Genomic DNA, 22,020 nt, shown 5'->3' with positions numbered 1-22,020 from the left:
CGGTAACTCCAAAAGCCAAGTCAAAACTGTGACTGGTGTTGCCACGAGAACTCCTATGGAATTCCTGTAATTGCGAGTTACACCTGTATTCACACCACCGGTCTCACACTACTCTCTCGGAATAAATCCTATCCAAAACCAACCTTTTGTAGTGTACCAGCAGTTTGCCAGAGTATTGTATTTGTATTCTTTCTAGTTACATCTGTGTTCTTAACTGGAGGAAGACTGGATGCTCTAGGCCCATTTCGTTCTTTCCAGTAAATTAGTTTAATATATACGAAAAGAACACATGAAAAGGAGCTATGACCGCATTAAGTGTTCACTGTTCATCAGTGGGCAGAGTACTGTTGATAATATCCCCAGCTAAATTAACAAGTCTTGTCCACATTTGATTTTTAACAGGCCTCTCAGTCTGGCATTACATCGTCAAGGGAGAGATCTCAACAAGAACAACAGTCATTTCTCTTGCAGAGATGTTGCAAATAATAATAACCTCTTGACTGCTCTGGCACCAAAAAAGCTCACATTCATTACAGGAGAGAATGACAGACTGAAACCCAGCTCGCATATATGGCCAGTGAGTGTATTAAGTACCTGGCAGATGGTGTTTACAAAGAGGAGAGCTCACACTGTCCTCCCACAATCGTGTTGCTGTTTGGAGCTGGGTCAGTCCCTCGGGCAGGGCAGGGTGGTCTGAGGTAGATTTGCTTGCCAAAAGAACCATCATTCTTAATATGTTTATCTGGGGTTTTACAGTGAGATCACTTGTTCTGGTACGCCTCAAAGCTGATCTGCTCCCCTTTCCTTAAGGTAGTGAATTTTGATTCTAAATTTAACAGGTTCACTTTTGACCAAAAAAGACTGCAGATATTTAGGACCCCTTATCTGTTGTTTAATCTATTGTGAAATCAGAGTTAATTTCTGAAGTAAGGACCTCAAAAGCACTCAGCTGAAGGTTGCCACTGACACTGTTTCATTGCTGTCTGGTAATCTCACAATTAGTTTATGATATTTACCAGTGAGGCAGTCCAGCAGCAGCTCTGTTTGAACTTGCACAGCTGCAGCAGTTGGATCAAAGCAATAAATCTCCTGAATCAAATTGTCATCAAGATTCTGCAATGCAGAGAACAAAAAAAGAGTCAGGTGGTGGTGAAAAATTTTAAAAAGAGTTACAGAATTAAAGGTGGCCAAGACAACCAGATAGGAAATCTGTCAGTAATGAATTATTTCACTGCCAATTTGCCCTTGGCAAATTCCTCTGTATCTTCTTGAGGGAAGGAAGAACAGAACAAAAGTCTCAATATTTTGAAGTCTCACCAGTTTACACTGACTCCAGTTCTCAATCTTCTCTGAGCCCTTCCAGTCTGGATGGAATAGCAACAGCACAGCCTTAACTATGTTGTGTATCAGAGCTGGCAATTCTGCATAGCTCTTTATTCCAGCAAAGCTCTCAGCATCGAGTTTCTGGACACACTTGCGCAGGTCCTGCAGCATGAACCAGTGGAACAGAATCCCTGCGTGCCTCAAATTTGCCACGTGTTCTGCCTCTGGAATCAAAAGCAAACCTTTCAAGAAGTTGCCCAGACACATCTTTAACTCAAAACTTATGTTATTGACTGAAAGGCTCTGCCCTCTAATTAACTCTTTGTCTCCTTGACTGACTGATTTGTATACAGCCCAAGTAGCCTATGAAACTTAAAAATGGGTATGTGCTTGAGAAGGAGACAAAACTTGCATCAGGGGCAAGCAGATGTCCTGAGACCAGGAAGGGTTCAGGCACACAGGTAATTCTGCAACTGCGACATTCAAATTCTTTTGATCTTAGCTGGATCATGCTGGATCCCTGAAGGCAACAAAGCACCTTGCATCGCACTTTTGATTTCAGTGGGACTTGGGCACAAAATACCCTGTGAACCAGAGGCAAAATCTAAACATTCTGTTTAACTGTGCTCTGCTAAGCACTTATGGTTGCTCAGGAGTATTTTCCATGTACCGAATGTTTGTATTTGTCTTGCCATACTTGTAGGAATGATACTTTAGATGTGGTTTTACTGAGATTTCACCCCTAAAAAACCTATCTTGGCGCTGTATGTGCAATACCCAGTACATAGGTTGTTTCTGTTTCATCTAAAGGCTTCTTCAGTATCTCAGAGCAGGCAGCTTGGGCCATCTTTAGCATTTTCTGTAGGTCTCTGTGTTCATGAGGTGGTAATTTCTGGTTGTGTCCGATGCTGATATCCAATATGCCAAGAGCTTGTCCTGATAAGTCACGGAGAGGTACTGCAATGTGGTATTCTCCATAGACAGAAGTGTAAATGACCTGTGAACTGTCTGTGCACTTAAATAGGTAATATCTGAAATGAGAGTAGAGAGAGGAAAATGTACTAGAATTTACCATTCTGTTTTCTTTCGGTGATTTAATTAGCATATTTTAGTAAGATGCCATTCATCTCTTGTTGTTAAAACAAAGATGTTACATTACTAAATCACTGTTTATTTCCTTGAACTGAAATGTGCACAGCTTTAAGTATCATTCACACCATATACAAAAAGGAGAAAATAGCATTGTGGAACACAATATTGCTTAGCCAAGGCAATTGCCAAAAATAATAAGAATTTAACAAACACAAATTAGGTTGTAGTCTTGCTTTAAAAACGGTTTCCTGTTTATAACTGTGTGGACATTTGTTCTATAGTTTTATAAAAACTAAAACATCTGCTGGAACAGCAAATGGTTGGTCAACCAACTTTGACAACAAGGATGATATGGTTAAAAGACAAGACTGTGAGGCTCTTGGCAGTGGAAAGAAACAGATAGTTGAAGGAAATGAGATTAATATGGCCAGGAAAAAAAAGACAGAGTATTGTAAAGAGCAAAACAGTTCAGTGTATGCTCTAATCCTGCAAACCTTTCACAGCAGATGTAGAGCTTGCTTGGCAACTCAGCTGGTAAGCATTAAGTCGTAAGTTATATTTTTGCAGGCCTAAATACAAAGAGAAAATACTCCTCACCCCTTCGTAATTCAGTATCGCATACATACGCGCCATTAATAGCGAGAGAGCTCCAGCCAGACACTCTTGCAGGGTTGCTTTACCATGGGCTTTATCTAACGTGGATCATGCCAGGTGCAGGCTGGGGTCTAGGAGCAGAGGTGACTGGTTCGATTGCAGGTGTGGGAGCCTACCTTAAGGGGTTTTCTTTTCTGAGGAGAAGAACAGGAGAGCTACAAATTTCTTTTTGTCCTGTATTATCTGTAGTAATCATCTTGCGCAGAGCGTAGTCCCATGTCTGCCAGAGAGAAAAGGGAGGTGTAGCTGCATCCAAGAAAGGGATAGGCATTTTGAAGCTTGCAAAGGGAGGAAAATTTTTATTTCTAAAAGGAAACTCCTATGTACGTTCAAGTGCAATGGGGCAGTTTAAAGACATCTCCCAACAATGCCTGGTTTTATTCCCAGAGAGTATTGCTCAAGATGTATGAAGAACGTGCCCTGGACCTCCCTCAGTGAGGCTATTTAATTCTGCTCCAGGCTCCATGCTGAGGAACACCCACAGGTCAAGAAGAGGTTTCCCTTCTTTTTCCCATCCTCTTGCAGGCCCCTTTCTCATGTCATGTTTGTGTCAGTGTGCCTTGACACGTGAACGGCACAGAGGGGAGCGAATGACCTGGCTATCAGGCAGCTAACGAGGGAACAGCGCAGAGCCTGGAATGACAACAGAAAACTGCCAACATAAACCATGCTTATCAGAGGAAGCAGCTGAATTATGGCTACAGCAGATGTCATACAGCCTTTGTGATGACACAGGACCAGTCCTAAATATTGCATACACTTTTCATCTTCTTAACTCACTTGTATGTGAAGTGACAAGTTTCCCAGGGCCCGAGCGCCTGCTGAGCCACTGGAATATGATCTGCAGGGAGTGGGGCTGCCCTTGCAAACTAGCTAATGGGGAGCAGCCACTTCCTGAGTTTTATCTACGTCTTGGCTGCTGACATTAGTTCAGGATGAAGAGCTAATACATTAGCTAAGACATTCTTTTTTTCTATAAAATACCATAATTTGGACACACGGAGAATCTTCAGAGAGGAGCAGCTCCCTCTATGGAGGTCCCAAACAGCAGTTTTGGCAGCAGCTTGCAGTGTTGGCTAACCTGGAGGTGCGTAGCTGGGTGGAGTGTGGGATTTTGCTCTATTGTTTGCTACGCAGCTATGAGCATTGAAGTAGGAGAATATTGCCTTTTCCCATGGCGAAAGGGCTATGCTAGCAGTGCTATTGAATAGTTTTACATGTGAGGATGAAAAGAGTGGCCTCCTTTACAGAGGGAACCTTCCTTCTCTACCTTTGTAGCCTTTTGTTGCACAGGCAGGCACAAGGATTTCAGACAGGCTTCAGTTTTTATGACAAAACCACTGGGAAATCACAAGCAGCTAGAAATGGCAGGTCCATGCTGAAGTAGCTCCTGGCTATTACAGGTCTTTCCACGGCAGTGATCTGCGTACCTTGTCTTTGTCAGGCTCCACCAGGTACATAGTAACAGTGTGGATGTTGGGTGCCCTGGGATACAACCAGTCCAGCGCAGTAAGAGTCATCTGTAGAATATTTTCCAGGCTGGAAACATGATGGTAGGCTTTGCTGAATGCATGAGAAACTCCCTGTGAAAGCAGAATCCTCCAAATAAGCCAAACAGCTCCACGTGATTTTGGGAAAAAGCTGGGGAAACGTTCATGCAGCAAAATGAAGCAAAATGGTTGTAACAAGTTACTTTAACAAGAACTAGTAAAGCTGAAAAGTGACTGTGAAATGTTCATATCAAATAAGGCTCCAAAACTCCAGAGTACCCAGTTCACAGCCAAGTCCTAGACTAGACAAAGTCGGGTTTTAGTGGAGATAGCCAAACTGTCTGGGAACGCTGGCTTGCTGCGCTCCCTGCTGCCCAGATGTTGCAACCACAAAGAGCTGGTTCTAAAGAGCATCCCAAAGAAATCCGGACTGCTGTTGCTTGTAATTATTCCACCACATAAAAAGTGAGGTTTCATGCCACTTTATAGAAACTAACACCAATATGAGGTCCAGAGCTTCAGGAAATAAAAGCTAGTATCTTTGGGCTTTGCACAAATGTGCAATTAATTTACTAGGCAGGAGAAGCTTAAATAAATCATTGATGAAGTGATACCTGATAATCAATTACAGATAAGATGGTAATCAGTAAGATACTGATAAGGTGTTCTGCTCACACCGCTTTTACCATATACAGTTGAAAGGGGCCCACAGTTCTTTTCTTAGTTGTACATCTTACTCAGAATGAATGTGTGAAATTCACATGGTCCCTATACAGGTTTATGGAGAGTGGTCTAACAAACTGCTTTCTGACGGTGCCCACCTGGTAGAAGCAGATCTCATGGCTCAGAAAGATGCTTTTCTCACACTGGTCCCGAAGAGTGTCAAGTCCTAGAATGTGTCGTGCAATGGCAGTATCAGGAGTGAACCTTTTCTCTCCTGCACTGGGCGGTCGTAGTTCCAGAAGTGGATATTTCCATGGAGCTGAACTCTTGGAACATGGATTGGCTTTCCCTCTTCTACAGCTGCAAAGCTGAAAAATAAACTTGTGAGGAGGTTTGTTCAGAGTAGCAGAAAACCTTTAGCAAAGTAATAAGTACTGCAGCTTTGGTGTCTCCCTGCATTCTGGCATCAGAGAAGGAAGGTGTTAGCTCCTTACTCTGACACACCCAGAAATACCACCCTTACCACTTGCATCCCAAAGACACTGGTAATAAATAAGGCACTTTTCTTCCTTAGGACATTTTAAAAACATCAGCTAATGAATGTAATGAAAGAGAATACAGAAATGAGCAGCAGTTACATTTAATAGTCTAGGAGACACAATATTTAAAGAGACAAATATGTCTAGCTTTTGGAAATGACAAGTGAAGAGGCATGAAAGCTGTTTATAGTGTGAACACTAGGGAAGGAAAGGCATTGTTCTCAAAAAATATCCTGTGGATGTAAACTGTGTAAGGGAATTAATTTTTAAAGAAGAAAATGTAGGCCCAATATGAAAGACTTTTGCTAAAGGATGAGATTTATTAGACTGTGAGCTAATCTCTCCAGGGAAAGGAGGAAAATCCCAAACAAAGCAGTTCTAAGTAGACCATGCAAAGGATAAGGGCATGGATACAATAATGAATCATTTCACAACGGCCCCTGAGGAGATTTCCCCTCTGGAGTACTCCATCAACCTCTGTTTCCAGTGCACCCCAAACACTGCCTGGTACTCCTATATTCCAAACATTTTGGGAAAAAAGGAACAGTTATTTGCAGCTTTTCTTACCTTACTCCTTTCATGTCTTTGTGAAGTATCTGGTTTAGGACATATGGAGCATCATCTGCGGTACATGCCACATAGTGTAGGAGAATCTCTCCCCGCTCTGGGGAGAGCCAGTTCTCTTCCAAAAGGGCAATATATGCACTGATCTTCTTGTGACCCCCATGGGCTTCTGCATCCTAGCAACCAAATGTTTCCCATTACATTATGTACATTAGCCATTGGCCCTTACACTTATTTCATGTACTTAGCACTTGTCTCATTTTTTGATGAGATGCTGCTCTGGGTCACTGATTTTATATGCATGATGTGTATGTGTCTATGCTGTGATCACATCTGACCAATACGCTCCGTTACAAGCAAAAACACTTGGTATTTTGATTGGCAAGGAAAAGGGATTTCTTTTTTCCTGCTGCTAATGGGGAGCAGTTCATAGAAAAATAATCCCTAATTATAAACTGTGCCTAAGCAAAACTCCTATGGACTTCTTCTCCAGTTTTCCCTCGGAAAAGATCAGACAAACAAATGCCAGAGTTGCTACATTTACAAACCTAAATATTGTAAGAACACTTCAGCTACTATGAGAGAAGTTTTGCTTTGAGGAGGGCTTTAATGGTGAGGTCAAACATCTAAAATTGCAGCTGCAAGTTAAAAATTAAACTGTATCTCCACTACAAATTAACCATCTTTGTCCCAAACTGAGTGTGCCGTGTTTCATTTCAGAAGCTCTAAAACTAGAACTGTGGGTTTCCAAATTTGTTCTAAGTCAGCTGTTCAAAAAGTGAGACATAAATATCCATGAGATGCATTCTGTGTAGGCAGAGCATGGATAAGAATTCCTGTACTGCAGCCCTGGCCTGGGACTCTTTCTGTGCACAACCATGGGCTCTCCTGATCATCAGCTATGTGCAGAGAGCAGAAGGAAACCAGGCTCAGAGCAGCTTTCCCTGCTACCTGTGAGGTCCACTCAGATGCACCAGGGGTTGAAGCCAGTGTCACAATCCCCACACGAACATCTCCTGTGCTCCCTGGGATGAGTACCTGGGAGAGGGCCTTAAACACTGCTTTGTAAACTGGCTCCATGCTTGCTCCGCTGGTCTCAGCTGCTTGCTGGATGTTGTGCAGCCATTTCCTTCTGGCTAAGCTTTGCAGGCTCTCTGCGGGACTCCGTTCTACACTTGTGGTCAGAAATCCCACCAAGTTATCAATCACTTCGTCATCGTCACCAGTGAGCTCAGAAGCAACTAACTCAAGGCAAGTCTGGAATGCCTTTGGGGAGAGCTTCCCCACTCTGCTGAGCTGTGGGTAACAGGAGCAAAGGCGTTCCTTTGCTAGCAAAAGAAACAGAAAATAAGACAGGGACAATGTATTTGAATAATAAATTCCTCTAGACACCTGCTTTCTCATCTACTGAGAAAGAAAAGTGCACAGCATTGCTCCCATGCCACTTTTATACCTCTGCAACATACCTCAACAATAAAGGTCGATGGAAAATAGGAAAACTGCTTGGACTTACCAAAAATCAGAGGAATCTCCGCATCAGAACCACTTGAGGGGCTGGTAGGACTGGGCTGCAGGTGGACATTCTGAATACAGCAATAGTACCTGAGTGAGACCTTGAGACTTGAGACTTGAGGCCAGAGTCTACAGATGATTTCACAGGTCACTCATGTTCCTGGATTTTCCATTATATACCATACTTGCAGACATTATATTGTTCTTTTGGGGCCCACCAAAGCAACTGTAATTCTTAATTATCCTTCTTTAGGTACCTTTGATGAATTATTGAAATAATATTTGTATTGTGCTAAATCTCATCAACGAAGAGCAAAGAAAATGAAAGCTCTGTTGAAGTCCTACAGAGGACAGGACAACAGTGCTCTGCGATCACCTGTGCTGCACCAAGAGATGTAGCGGTGGAGCAAAAGGAGCAATAAGAAATACAGGATTGAGAAGAATAAATTAGTATGAAAACCATCTAAAGCAGAGAACTGCTGCCTCTCAGCTCCCGGAAGAGTGAAGGAGAAAAGGCGACTGCATGGAGGCTGCTCCTTCCCATCTTACACAAGGCTGGGAAGTGGAGCCGTGCCTCAGTCCCCTTCTTCATACCCCAGAGATTGCAGCTGAGCTGGCCCAAATACGGGCAAATGAGCTGCAGTAGAAAGGTCTGGCAGAGTTCGCTTTTGTTTGGAGGAAGGAGGAATGAGGAATGCCACGAGGGTCAAATTATGATTCCCAAGAATCGCTTCCCTGTATCTACTCACTCTACTTCACAAACTTCCGATTTGCCCAGACAAATGGGACTCATCTCAGACTTGTCATCCGAACAGCCTGCGTGTGAAAATGTGAATTTACCCCGTCGGTCTCTCTTCAGATGTTACTCAAATGAGCAGCCGGTGTATCAGCCGTGCAGCCCTTGTGCCCGTTCTCCCAGAGCCGCTGCTGCTCCCCCAGCTCTGGCTCACGGGGGTGCTCTTGCACAGCCTTGGGGAGCTGCAGGCACCTTCCCGGCTTGGAAACCCAGGTTCCACCGGCTGCTCTGCCCAAGCTGGGCTTGGCTGATCGCGCTGCTGGCAATGCCCCCCCGAGAATTACAATAGCTAACACTTCCATCATTTTTTTTCTGCATCCTGATTTCAAATCCTGTTGGACCCCAAGGAGTAGAGCGAGCTATTCGTCAAGTTGCTTCCTACCAGCAAGCTAAGCAAAGATATATAGGTAGAAGTGTGACTTTGCTGCTAAGCAGGCAGTATTTGTGATCAATACACACAGCGGTCTACAAGGAACGATGTAATAGAAAATGCTTTGATTAACGATGTGCAGGAACAGGCAGGGAGCTGCCCTGATTGCCTCCCAGTGCACCCAAGACACGGATGTTTATGGGAGCTGAGAGCCTCCTCCTAACCCCCCAGAAGTCGGGGGGCATTTTATCACTGATTTTAGCTGTAGAAGTAGCAAGTACTCACTGGCCCCAGTCATGATGGAGGTTACTGTTAATGCTGTCTTATCCTGCCCAACATCTAAAGAACATTCAGTGTTTTTTTAATTTAATTTCAGATTTTCTGACAGAACCAGGAATTTTTTGACGGTATAAAAATATTTGGATTTTCACCTCCACTTTCTCCTCCCTTTGAAGAATGAGATGAAGAAAGAAATACACAGGAATTTGGGCATGGCATTATCAGTTTCATCATTACTGAGCCACAGCGTGACGAAATATTTTCCCCATTATATCTGTAATGTTACACTTTTCACTTACAAGGAAAATCCAGTAATTCTATCCACTTTTCACTCTGTATTTTCATCCAGGAGGAGTGCAGTGTCTGTGAGCTTTTCCTCCAAATCTGCTTGTTCCACAATATCCTTGAGAGATTGGGTTGAAGCTGCTAGAAATAGTTTTACATTGCTTGTAGGTGGCATTGATTTTTCTATGCTGTCTTTCTATTTATTTGGCCTTTAGTTTATGAGCCCTTCATGGAAGGGACCATGTCCTTCCATATTTCTGTAGTGCATTCTGACACGCTTTGAATACGAGAGAGCTGTAAACGGCCAGGTTTCTTCTGTGGCTGTGCAGCCTGGAGACCATTATCTGTACCATGCCAGTGCGCTCCCCACCCCAGCAGCTGCCTCAAAGTGAGCTAAAGGGTAACGAGATTTTGGTGGTTGTCAAAATGAGCTATTTTCAGTAATGTGTGGCAGAACAAGCAATGTGGAGATATGTGTGGAGATGAATAAACCAGTTTTCTCCACCCAAGCACACATGCAGACATGTTCTTAATTGCTAATACAGTATTTCAGAGCACTTAATGCCCGCGTATTAATATGTATGAGGCTACCAGACTGGTGAAACACTTTTGCCTGACCCAAGTCTATTCTGTCAAGGACCAAATTTGCTAAGTTTATTCAGAGAAATGAACCAACAGCGAAGTGAGACTTGAAGTTGGGATCTAATTCATGAGAGCTGTGCAATAGTGTGGATTACGAAAGGCCATTTGAGACACATAAGGAAAGCTGGTGTTCTCTCCTATGAGATACATTCCTGCAGATAGCACAGTAAAATCTATCTATTAAAAATAGCTGGATAATGCAGACAGGCTAGACTAAAAGTGCAAAATGTGTCCTCAGGCTTTACGTGTGTTTTTCACTACCATATCACAAGTGTACTGAAATAATTTTTCAACATATCACAATGTCATGAAAGCATTAGGCTACCTCTCTGACTGGGAATCAGTCACCAGGGAGTCTCACACAGGAGAGGATGGAGCTATGCATTAACAAGTAGGTCTGGATAACTGTTCCTTTTCATTTTATACATCATCCCTTGTATGCTTATGACTGCTTGCAATAACAAAAAATGACTGGTGCTTGCCAACCACTTCATTAACACTGTCACTGAATGGTTTAAGGCCTCCTGTGTCGACATTGTTCTCTCAGAGCACAGCTGTCTCCTTACCCTTCCTCAAGGCCTCTTTTTCCATCCCTTCCTTGAATGTGCTTAGAACAGCATCCACCTCTTCCAGGTACAGAAACCCAGATGCATTTTTGTCCCACTTGTTGAAAAGTGCCTCCAGAAGCAGTTTCCGTTGCGCCAAGCGAGAGATGCGATGAACCTACAAACAGAAAACCAGCCATGTGTTTTGCCATGTGTTGAAAACAAAATTTTATCATCTTTGATAATTCCTGGACACTAATGCTCAGTGTCTACACAAGGATGGAAAGTTCAGTGCTATGCTGATCACAGAATTCCTATGGGCCAGGCCAAACCTGTACATACACAGCTCAGACCTGGAGATGAATCATTAAACCTGGGAGATATTTGGAATCTATTTGGATATTTGGAATAAACAAAGCCTATGCTGGATCCAAGGTGAGATCAACTCAGGTTAGTGGAAGTTGCCCAGAATATAAGTGTCTTCCCAGCAAGAACTGACCATAGCCTTGTTAGTAACACCAAAAAAATGACAGTTTATATTTCCATGCATTGTTACTTTGCTGGTGCTGCACTGAAGTGCGTGGGCTCCGAGCAAATGCATGTACAATTTGTCCTTTAAACGCAGTCTTTGCACAGCACACAGTGACAAATGGCTGGAATGGAATTCTCTCAAAGGCCAAAATACTGGCAGTGTGTGTTGTGTTCAGCATGAGGACAGTGGAGCCGTCAGATCCAATATCTCATCCAAATTAGGTCAGCAGCACAGAGGGAAACTAGAAAGAGGTTTGAGGAAAATGCAGCTAGAGAGGCTACTATGGGCAGACTCACCACAAAATGTATCTGAAGTGATATGGGGCACCCTGATGCTGTGCATGAGGATATTGCTGAAGGGGAGTATATTTTTTCCACACATTGCAAAAGCACCTTGTAACTTAAACGCAAAGAAGCACGTGCACATTCATGTACAGCCATGCACATAGCGAAACCAAACACACTTGTTTTAAAATCCTCCCCAGAACATCCACAACCTCACATGTACGTGCCAGTGCAGTAGGTCAGAGGTCAGGTTCTTGGCTATTATAAAGGTGAATAAGCAGAACGGAATGTTTTGAGCTCTTTCCCAATTGCCTATCAACCCTCTGTGTGACTGAGTCCAGCTCTGGAACAGGCAGACAACCTCGTACAGGATGAGTCTGTCATCACTTCTAGAGCTAAGGCCTAGGGAGGGAGGATCCATATGAAAACAAAGGGGTAAGAGGTCTCTTGAAGAAAAAGAGTGAATAGCTCTACCAGGAGATTAGAAGTTGACTTTGTCAGTGACTGCAGGCATCTGCTTGTTTTTTGTTTGGACATTTATTATATTTACTTTTTCTAGTTGTTCCATTTTTTCCTCTTCTGTCTGTTTGTATTCTTCTTTGATAAATGCAACAAGGCTCTTTAGAGCAGGGAGAGAAATGTCTTCCCCAACAAATGTCTCCATGAGCTGTACAAACTGTGGCAGGTTGAGGCAGCTCTCCTCAAAGGCACTCCTAGTACAAGAACCTGAACGGTTCTGAATCTCTGCCATGATGGGATGTAAGTCTGAAAGGCAGAAAGCACAGTGTGTCAGAGGAAGTCAAATACTGTCCTAAAGCTGCCCATGCGGCAGATATCAATGCAGTCCTGAATCCTGCACTGCGAATCCAGTGAAAGTATAGCTGGGTACGGGCTGACTCCATGCTTTTCTAATGGTACCTCTTTAGATTTAGGATCCAGTCTAGCATGGATGCTATCATACAACCAGGTGAAATCACTGAATACAGGTGAGCTGAAATTACTGTTACACAGCAAGTGGCCTTCCGTGACAAAAACTACACTGTTTTTATCATGAAGTCAGCTTTGGGAATTGGCATTTGTTTTCCTGCCCTGACTTTCAGCTCACAGCAGTATTGGCATGTCTGCAGACATGGCCAGCCACTATATGCCCAAGGGAACACACAACTTTGTGATCAAATACCTGGAAATCTTCTGTTCCTCCACTTCCAGTCCCCTGGAATTCTTGCTCCATCATTTCTATACCTGCAACTTAGGTCATAAGTCGGAAGGTCACCTGATAACAGATAAAATGTACCTTGTAATGATATAAGCTTTTAAAAAAGACACAAGATACAGCTTTTCTAGAAGCCTATAAATACATTTATCCAGGCTATAATTTCTAAAGAAGATGAAAAGAGCTGACAGGAGCAGTCACCTGACCATGGCACTTGAAACTCCTCACTAGCTTCAGCTAGAGAATCCTGTCTGTCTGAGTCTGCTGGACCTGCAATTTTAAAAAGAAGTCTTCTGTGAGCCAGAACTTACTGGTCTGAGTACCCTGCTGATTCATATGTAAAATCTACCTCTGTGTCTCTGGAGTTACCCTTGTCATCAGTAGGTATCTATTTTTACTGTCTGGAAATACTGCTTCCTGAAACTCACTTGGTGAATGTTACATTTCTGAAGCACAGCTACAAATAACCATTTTAGCAAGAGTAATAAGATAATTTTTTTTCCAAGATAACTTCAAAATGATATTCAGACTTCTTGTTTCCATCTACCTTTCTCTCACCACACCATCGTTTCTGCAAGAACAGTGTTTTAATCTGTGAGACACCAGAGTGTATTCACAGAGCACTAGCAAGGAAGTTGGTCCTTCTAGTATGTTTAAGAAAGTACCTCTTAGGAAACATGCAGCTGCCTGACCACAGTGTTCCTAGAACAACTTTGTACACAGTAAGTATAACAGTTCTTTGGAAACACAGAGATTAAAATAAAAGGATCCTGCTATATGATCCCGTAATATATCTCCCTATGGGCAATCACAGTCTAAAAACTATTAAAAGTCATTCCTGTATTTAACATGCTTAGGCTCCTGTCTTGTTATACTAATATTATAGAGTGAAACAGAACATAAAGTTTCTCCTTATTATAAAATGCTGCTGCTTCAGAAAGTCACTACTCGAATTAAAGCATCTGCTCAGTGCCTTGAATACAGATCACCAGCAGAGTGACTCACCTGCATCCTGTGAGAGGAACACTCTGAAACCCTGACACAAAACACCATATTGAGAAGATATCGAAGCTTATCATCTTGTGTATTCAGAATTCACCCATATGTTTTCAGTAGTTTTGAACTGGATTAAAAACACACCTGCAGTTAAACCAGTCCAAATGTGTATGTTGAAAAAGATTAAGGTCTGCCAGAATAAAGACTGCTTTGCCTTTACCTTGGTCTTGCAGAAGGTCCTCATTCTGCAGTCTTGTCTCTGAGCTTGTCTCTTGACCAAACTGGCTGCCATGCTGGCTAGAAAAACTCTCTTTTCTTGCAAGAGTTTCTTCCACAACCTCTTGATGCTCTGCAACCGGAGCATCCTGTTTTAAAGCAATGACATCCATGCCTGCCACAGCTTTGTCTTCGGAGGCCATGGTTGTAGCTTCAGGTGTTGGTCCTGAAGTTGTGTTGGTTGACTCTTCAACCCAATTCTTCTCCTCCTGACTAATTTGACCTTCTGAACCAGGTTCTCCATCTAAGATATAATTTTCTGCTTCTCTATTTGTTTCTGTATCAGGCTCTCTGCTCAGGCCCAATTCCTCTTCCTCCACCTGTTTTTCAGATCCACCTTCTCCACTGAGACTGTGCCCAGTAGCGTCTGATCCAGGGAAAGCTTCCTCCGATTTGCCTGCAGTTGCAGACTCAGTTTCCATCTCAGTTTTGATGTCTTCCAGGAAACTGGATTTCTCACTATCTATTATATACCCATCCAAATCACTAGCTTCAAAATCAGTGCTTTTCACTGCTGAGGCAGTGTCCTCGCTTTCCGGTCTCAACTCAGCATCACTGGACTCTGCTGCTTGGTTTTCTTCCTCAGAAATTTCTCCAGCTTCAACTTCACTCATCTCTGTGCCTAACTTTTTGCTGAGTTCCTCACAAACTTCCTGCTCATCAAGGCCTCCCCATAAACTCATAAGCTCAATCTCTTGCAGCTCAATTATTGGCCCTAATATAGAAAAAACATTGCTAAGTTGATAGTTTGCATTAGTTTTATGTTCTCTAGTATTGCATAAGAAAATAAAAAAGGTGTTCCCAAGCAAATATAAACTGTCAGAAAGTACCTTCTGCAAAGATACATCCAGAAACACAAAACTTCAGAAGAATGTCTTTGTCTGCAGAGAACTGCACTTGTTATTGTGTATAACACTATATTTCTTTTGAAATAGATGTTTCATAATTCTCCATACTAAGCAGGAAAGCTGTAATTTGCCTTGCATTTGATCTTAGCAATTAATTAATGTGCAATAACTTAAAAACATTTTAATTTCATGGAGATGATTCTCTGTATTTTTTCTTTATCTTTCCATGTTCCTGGAGAAATTTTAGTGTAAACACCAAATTAACTTCTAATATTGCCCAGTAAGAAAGAACAATTGTTTCAGAAAAAGTAGGAGGTTTTTAATCCTACTTCCAAAAAGCACTTCAGAATTTTGTAGGAAGGAAAAGTTTTGGATGCTGAAGTATTTCTGAACATTGCGTCACATTTTGCAAAACATGGTGTATAGGTCGCAGCGTGCATCTGGGTCCTTTCTGAGGCTCAACACGTCCATTTCTGGTAACACCTATAAGACATATATTAACTATACAACCTCATGTGACCTCCTAATGATTTAACCACAACTGAAACATCCCATACACTTACACTGTCTTGGGTTAGAGAGTCCCGTCTCAGCCACCACTGGGCTTCTGCCATAGAAGTGTATGAGTAGGGCAAGGATTTTGTGTCTATCTAAGAGACCAACCTAGAGAAAAAGATTACAGTTACTGGGTTGTGTCTGTGGCTCTTGGGACTTACATCAACATCTGTAGCACTACAAAGGCACCATTAGCTAAGAAGTACTGTGACTGAAAATGATCCATTAGCAGAAGATCAGTACAAATTTTAAAGAAGTGTATTTATTTCATAGGGGTAAAAATGTCTTCTCTGGGCTTAGCTGGACCTCCTCATACACAGTCCTTTGCAGGCACATCCTCTTGCATATTCTTGACAAATTACAGTAACCACTTCTGCCAAAGGAGCTCTTCATGTAAAGATCAAAGCTTCAACATTTCACACTTTCAGGACAGATATTGATTGCCTGACAGTACTGTGGAAGTATTTCACGTAGTACAGGCTGTGCTGTATTACATTAGTGACTGCACATTGTAGTTTGGTTTTGTGCCCCATCATTTCCTTTGAACCATTATGCATTGGCAACTGCCTAGGAAAATAATTAGTCCAAAAATCTAAACCATTATGACAACCTCACTAATTTCCTTTAAAAATGCAAACACATTTGACCAAAGAGGTGAGAGAGGTAGCTGTAGTTCCAGTACAGAGTTTATTAAGTCCTTTTTGCTCAGGGTGTGTGTATACGGACAATAAAACCAGGAAAAGACAATGAAATGGGTCATTTCCAATCAGGAAATTGTGAGTTTAAAAAGTAAAGCAAATCTAAATGATTGTAAGTTTTCCACTTTATGATTAATTCCTGTTGCCATTATTTAAGTCCTGCCAGCTTTGTAATCTCCCTGCCATTAGTGAAATATAGTAGTTAATTAGAGAACAAATTTACTTCAGTTCATTATTTGTAGCAAGTAGCTTTCCATCTGAATTATTGATTTCCTTTTCACATTTGCTCTTTGATTAAAAACTGCAAGATGTAAAATTCACCAAGCTTTTAATTTCTTGTGAGCTTTTCCTGCACTGAAGAAATAAAGAAAGAAATTTGCTTCTCTTCTCTGGAAATGAGCTCAATGACTGCATTGTTTATAATCTAAAACCGTAATTAATGGCATCAACATTTAGGAACAGAGGATTTAAAACAACTGAGAGATACCCACCACCGACGGGTGAAGTGCCTCCCAAGGAAACTAATAAACTACGTGAATACATCACATTTTCTGTTACTGCAACACCTTTCCTCTAAACGGAATTGAAAGCTTTTTGCAAATTCTGAGGAAGGGATCAGAACTGAAATGTATCCTGTCATCCAGTCAGGTTTAGTGTTTCAGATTCCTGTAACTTAATTACTGCTGGTAAAAAAACATGCTGGAAATTACAGCTGAATTTCAGCCATGAGTGGGTTTGGAACAGCAAATGTCATCACATAATTCTGTCCCTAAACTTACAAGATGTAGGCCCTGGTTCCCAGTATCTTCATCTTCTTGACATTACTATACATATATCTTGCATGCTCCCATGCAAACATTGCTTTAGGCTGTTTGTTTGTCAGCTGAATGAATCAGATCAGGTTCTGCATCCATTTAGTAGATATACAGAACATGTTTCTGAAGATGTTACCAGATCACTGTGTAATATTTGGATTCTCCATTCAGTATTTCCATCACACACACTTAAGTTTCTCTTCAAATTTCCTCAGCTGTTACTTGTCACAGTCATCTGCTGGTTGCCTTGAAGTTGGCAGCAGTAATGCAAAGCTTTATTTTATTAAAAAGGTAAATCAATGAATGTGGTATTATTAAAAAGAAAATACAAAAGTTGTTTTGGAATTCAGATACTTTTTCATGTTAAAATAGTATGCTTAGAGGATTTAGATAACTCGGATTCTAGAAGAGGGTTTTTGTGATGTAGATGAAATAATTTTATTTTTCTATATTGTTAAAAATAGTAAATTCCTTTTCAGAAATCACTGAAGATGAATTAGGGGTATATTTTCCACCTTGTTTTAACATTTACAATTTATACAGATTTGCCATCCTACCAGAGGTCTCTGTTATTTCAGGGCACTTTTCCTTACAACATCTCTTGGGAAGAACATGCCACAGTAAAGCGGTCTATAGAAGAGAGGAGCATTACAACAGGAAAACCATTTCCAGTGTTCTATACCCACTTCTGTTATCATTCTGGGTTCCTAAATTTACCAGCAAAGGTGACGTTGCTTTGCGTTGGTGTGTGACTGAGGAGGGTGATGAAGGTTTCCTGTCCATCAGCCCTTTGGCAGGACAGGTACAACACCCGCCATAAATACCAGCCAGCCATCTGTGCGTGTACAACCACTCAAAACTCGTCTTCACTTTTAACAAGTGCCAACTGTAGTGGCTGGAGAGTTGAAAATTGGCGACCCAATTTTCTTGTCACCTAGATATTGGCAGGTGATGATTCTCAGTTGTTTTCAGCAGTGTGCTATGATCTGTGAGTAAATCCTTTAGCAGCACAGACTGAACCAGACTTGCCATTTAATCAGAGATAGGGCAGCGTTTAACCGCTTGATTGTTTTTCTGGAGATGTGATGTATCTTGAAGACCACAATGCCCTTGTTAGTGAGCAGGACGGGAAAAGCAGACTCTCCAAAAAGGTTGTGAGAAAGTAGACCCTGCTGCTGCTGTACTGCAAGAAAGGTAATCAGGAGTGTTTCAAACTTTATTAGTTTGAAAAGTAATCTCTGGCTAAATTCAGTTACATTTAAAGATCCCGAGCTTAAAATGTCCCTGAAAATAAATGTAGATTCTGTTCTAATGTATAAAAGAAATTATATTCGATACACGTGAACACAGAGAGACAATAAGCTTAAAATTCACAGAACTATGGCCTTTTTGGGCATTAAAGCAATGATTCAACTGTGTTCTGGTAATGTCTCGGAAAGTTTCTGCTTCACTGTGTAGTCCAGGCTGTTCTTGCTGAGCTGCCATCCTTCTGGATGCATGCATTTGAAATCATAATAATGATCATGTGGATACCTTCTAATTTCACTGTAATTTAAACACTGCTTTCTCAGCTCCCCGGTCCTAATTGCAACTCACTGAGGCAGCCAGCCACACTCTTCATGCAGACTGGAATAACTGCCTGCTCCCAAACAAATGTAAATTAGGAACTGAAACAACTGCTTTGCTGTGCTCTGCAGGATGAGTACTACAGGTAATGGATCACATTCAAGTGGTAGAAGTCCTTGGGTTACTTTGCATCTTTTATCTTCCCCGTGGGTACAGTACGGCAGGACTTATTAGAGCTACACAAAAGAAACCAGGCCGGGTTTAAAAGAACTGCATGGTCCACGCTACAGTTTAGTGAACTCAATTTGCAGAGCAAGGCTACTTCAGAGGTTAGAAACAGCAACCACGTTTGTGCTCTGATCATTTTTTTTCTGGGCAGCGATGGCGCCTGTGCTGATAGCTGCTCACTCTTGTTATGTTGCGCTGGTATTTCTGGCTCTTTGCCTCTGAGATTCCACTGGGATTAGTAGCATGGAGAGGGTGATTACTGCCACAGAAATAATAGGAAGAAAGTCACACGAAAACATGAAAGAGAAAGAAGGAATCCTTTCAAAATGTATGGCAAATAGGACTCAGCTTTATAAATTACTCTACCCAGAAGGATCCATCATAGCTCTTCTTGACAGAGCAATAGGAAAATGAAATGTCTTCTAACTGAGAAGTAGACACATTTCTTTCCTCATCCCTGCAACAGCAGCTTGCCTCCTATTCTCTAAAATGCACCGTTGGTGTTGAAATGTGCTGTGTAATTCCATTCTCTTAGAGGTAATGACATTATTAGCACGACATTGTCGAGCACAGCTCATTGTGGGTAGGCACGCTGTAAGCATCACGAGAGGAGTGCTGGGTGGAATATATATTTTATGTAGGGGAATAAAACTGTAGGGTTATGGCAACTGCTTGCTGTGTAGTAGCCAGCAACTGGCTAACTGAGGCTACTCATAATAAGTACCATACTTTTTGGATGAAGCCCAAGTTTTTAGCAATAGCTTATGCCATTGATTCTTCAGCTCCTACTGTTTACTGGTTTTCTATTAAGTCTAGATTTTATTTTTTTAATGGGGATGCAGGTGCATTCAGAGGCTGATAGAGTTTGGAGCTGCTGAAAACCAAATTATGGCATTTGAGTTCAAGTTCCAGAGCTATAACTGACTCATATTTTAATTTCCTGCCCATAAACTGTGGCTGAAGTTCACAGTACTTTTCTCAGAGAGGTCGTAAAAATAGACTGTTTTGCATTTTAAATTTAAACTGTTATATTTATTGATAGAAGCCCTGAAGGTGTATAAATTAATGCAGCATAATTAACTCAATATATGTTATTATTGCAGTAATGTGCACATAGTTTAAGGTCAGTCTCTATCAGGTTATCTTTTCTGAAGTATGGCTGAACAGACAAATTAGCACCCAAACATTCTGAAGGTCCTGTGGGAACAGGTAATGCCCAGGAGCAGTAAAGTTTGTGGTTAATTTCTTCTCCAGAATCATCAAACTTCAGCCCCGAGTCATCACATAGGTCGTTTAGCTTCTAATTAGCCATCAACTTATATGCTATTGGCTATTTCTGTGTCTAAGAACTATGAATTTGAAGACAATGCAGCAGCTATCGTTCTCTAAAATAACGCTAAGTATGCACAAAGAGAGTATCTGGAGTCATGAAGAATAAAAAGAAAGCAGTGACCCAGAGAAATACCAAAGTGGAAGCATCACCATATTGAAATTAGGTGCTTTGCCTACCTTTCCATAATCACAATCTAGAAAGAGATCAGTAAACATTTGCCTCCACATATCATGCCTTATTGCTTCTTGGAAGTCAACAGCACACTGACAGAGATGTTTCAGGATTTCTTGGAACGTGTCATTTGAAAAATGTTCCGTGTAGAAATAGACGTACTATGGAGAGAAAGCAGTAATGTAAATGGTTAGCTTTCTTTAAGTATTTTCACCTTTATCTGAACTCTTCAAAATCTATTGCATGCAATGAAATACATGTGAATTTGTAGCTTAATCTGCTAACGTAATGCAGACTTGGTGCATGAATGCTACGCTGCCTACTTTGTTCTTTCCAAAGCAGCAATCTTTTCCACTCGAGCCTGGGCACTGCGGCGCTGGGCACTGCACAAATGCACAATGAACAGTTCTCTTCCTGGCCCAGAGCTCACTTATCACGTTCAGTGGTTCAGAGAGGCTGGATCAGAAACCCTCCTGTGAAATGTCATTGCTTGAGCTAGGTAATCTCAGGGAGGGTGTAAATTCTCCATGGTTTTCTGCAGCATTTAGTATTCCTGACTACACTCCCACAGATGCATTCTGAGCCATTAGCTTTGGCAGAACTGACAGTCACTCAGCTCTCTCATGCCCCAAAATGACCATTGCCCACAATTTCAGTGTTTAGAGAACCAGTCTGGATACAATAAAAAAAGAAAATAACCTTATGAAAGGAGTCTGCTGTCACCTAAGTCCTCTGACACTGGGAATACTACTGACTCGAGATTTATTTTAAGTTCTAGCCTTGGAGACACTTTAACACTTTGGATTTATAGCCATGTGGTTTTTTATGAGCAAAAGCAATATGGTTCTAAAAATGTGGTGTGCATGACATAAATAATAGTGGCCATCAGAACAAACCACAATCCCAAAGCCTGTGCTGAATTATTACAGCAGTTTTCTGGAGCCAGCCACCGTAACAGGGAGCCCATACAACAAAAAGAGGAATTTGCAAAACACAGAATATATCCCATTATCCTGTTTTTAGATTATGGATACCTGATGGACGTGCTAGAACATCTTGAACTTGTTGAAATGCTGCACAGGCATTAACAAACTGAAATATTAATCTATGTTGTTATTATTATTCATGCCTATATTGCAAAATTTCCAAGTATGTGGGACAAGTGGAGAAGAGAGGAAGAGCAGAAAAGCAGCAGCGGTTGGCCTGAGGGGTGGCTGGTGGGAAAGAACTCCTGATGCAATCTATGTTTTTTTCTGCATTTCAGCATAAAGAGAGGATGTAGGTGGGTTGGAGAGAAGCTGGCAGATCTGGGGCTACATGCATCTCCTGGCTTTCCAGAGCTATTACAACCCAGAGCCCTGTGACAGATGAACCTTCAAGATGACAGCAGTTGGGAGGAGGCAGGTTGGACAAGCAGCTTGTTATTTCAGATGTCATCTTGATGACACATCCAAAGGCTCGGGTATTCATACTGCTGTCTAACAGCTCCACAGAACAATTTTTAGAAGCGTATGTTCGGCTATGTGGGCAGGAGGAACTATCGTAGAGTCATGAGCTTTTCTTAGCTGATGTGTGTAAAGCTCTACTGTGTAAAGTACTGAACACATAATAAGCATACATTTATTTATTATTAACCTAAAGATTTTGACACCCATCAGGAGAAAGCTGTCACATATCCCTGTTGCTATCCCGTGAGACCTTGCTGTAGTTTGTGAACACCTCATCATCAATAACACTCAATCTTTGCTTTT

The 22,020-nt window shown here is 41.6% G+C and overlaps 1 protein-coding gene across 1 annotated transcript in view; it reads right to left on the bottom strand.

Annotated features, from left to right (window-relative positions):
- EFCAB5 (EF-hand calcium binding domain 5) overlaps window positions 1-22,020 on the bottom strand; it is a gene marked incomplete at its 5' end in the record, with an annotated part of 27,017 nt that overhangs the window by 194 nt on the left and 4,803 nt on the right. The window contains 14 exon segments of the mRNA XM_010194693.1: window positions 1,017-1,113; window positions 1,318-1,547; window positions 2,101-2,354; window positions 3,186-3,289; window positions 4,500-4,652; window positions 5,381-5,457; window positions 5,460-5,590; window positions 6,329-6,501; window positions 7,364-7,653; window positions 10,776-10,932; window positions 12,121-12,335; window positions 13,994-14,770; window positions 15,467-15,566; window positions 20,275-20,430. Coding sequence (XP_010192995.1) covers window positions 1,017-1,113; window positions 1,318-1,547; window positions 2,101-2,354; window positions 3,186-3,289; window positions 4,500-4,652; window positions 5,381-5,457; window positions 5,460-5,590; window positions 6,329-6,501; window positions 7,364-7,653; window positions 10,776-10,932; window positions 12,121-12,335; window positions 13,994-14,770; window positions 15,467-15,566; window positions 20,275-20,430 — 2,914 coding nt within the window.

Source organism: Mesitornis unicolor, unplaced genomic scaffold (assembly GCF_000695765.1).
Source record: "Mesitornis unicolor isolate BGI_N332 unplaced genomic scaffold, ASM69576v1 scaffold5661, whole genome shotgun sequence".
Classification (NCBI taxonomy): domain Eukaryota; kingdom Metazoa; phylum Chordata; class Aves; order Mesitornithiformes; family Mesitornithidae; genus Mesitornis; species Mesitornis unicolor.
Note: the sequence above shows the minus strand (reverse complement) of the source record. Positions and strands in the feature narration are given on the sequence as shown.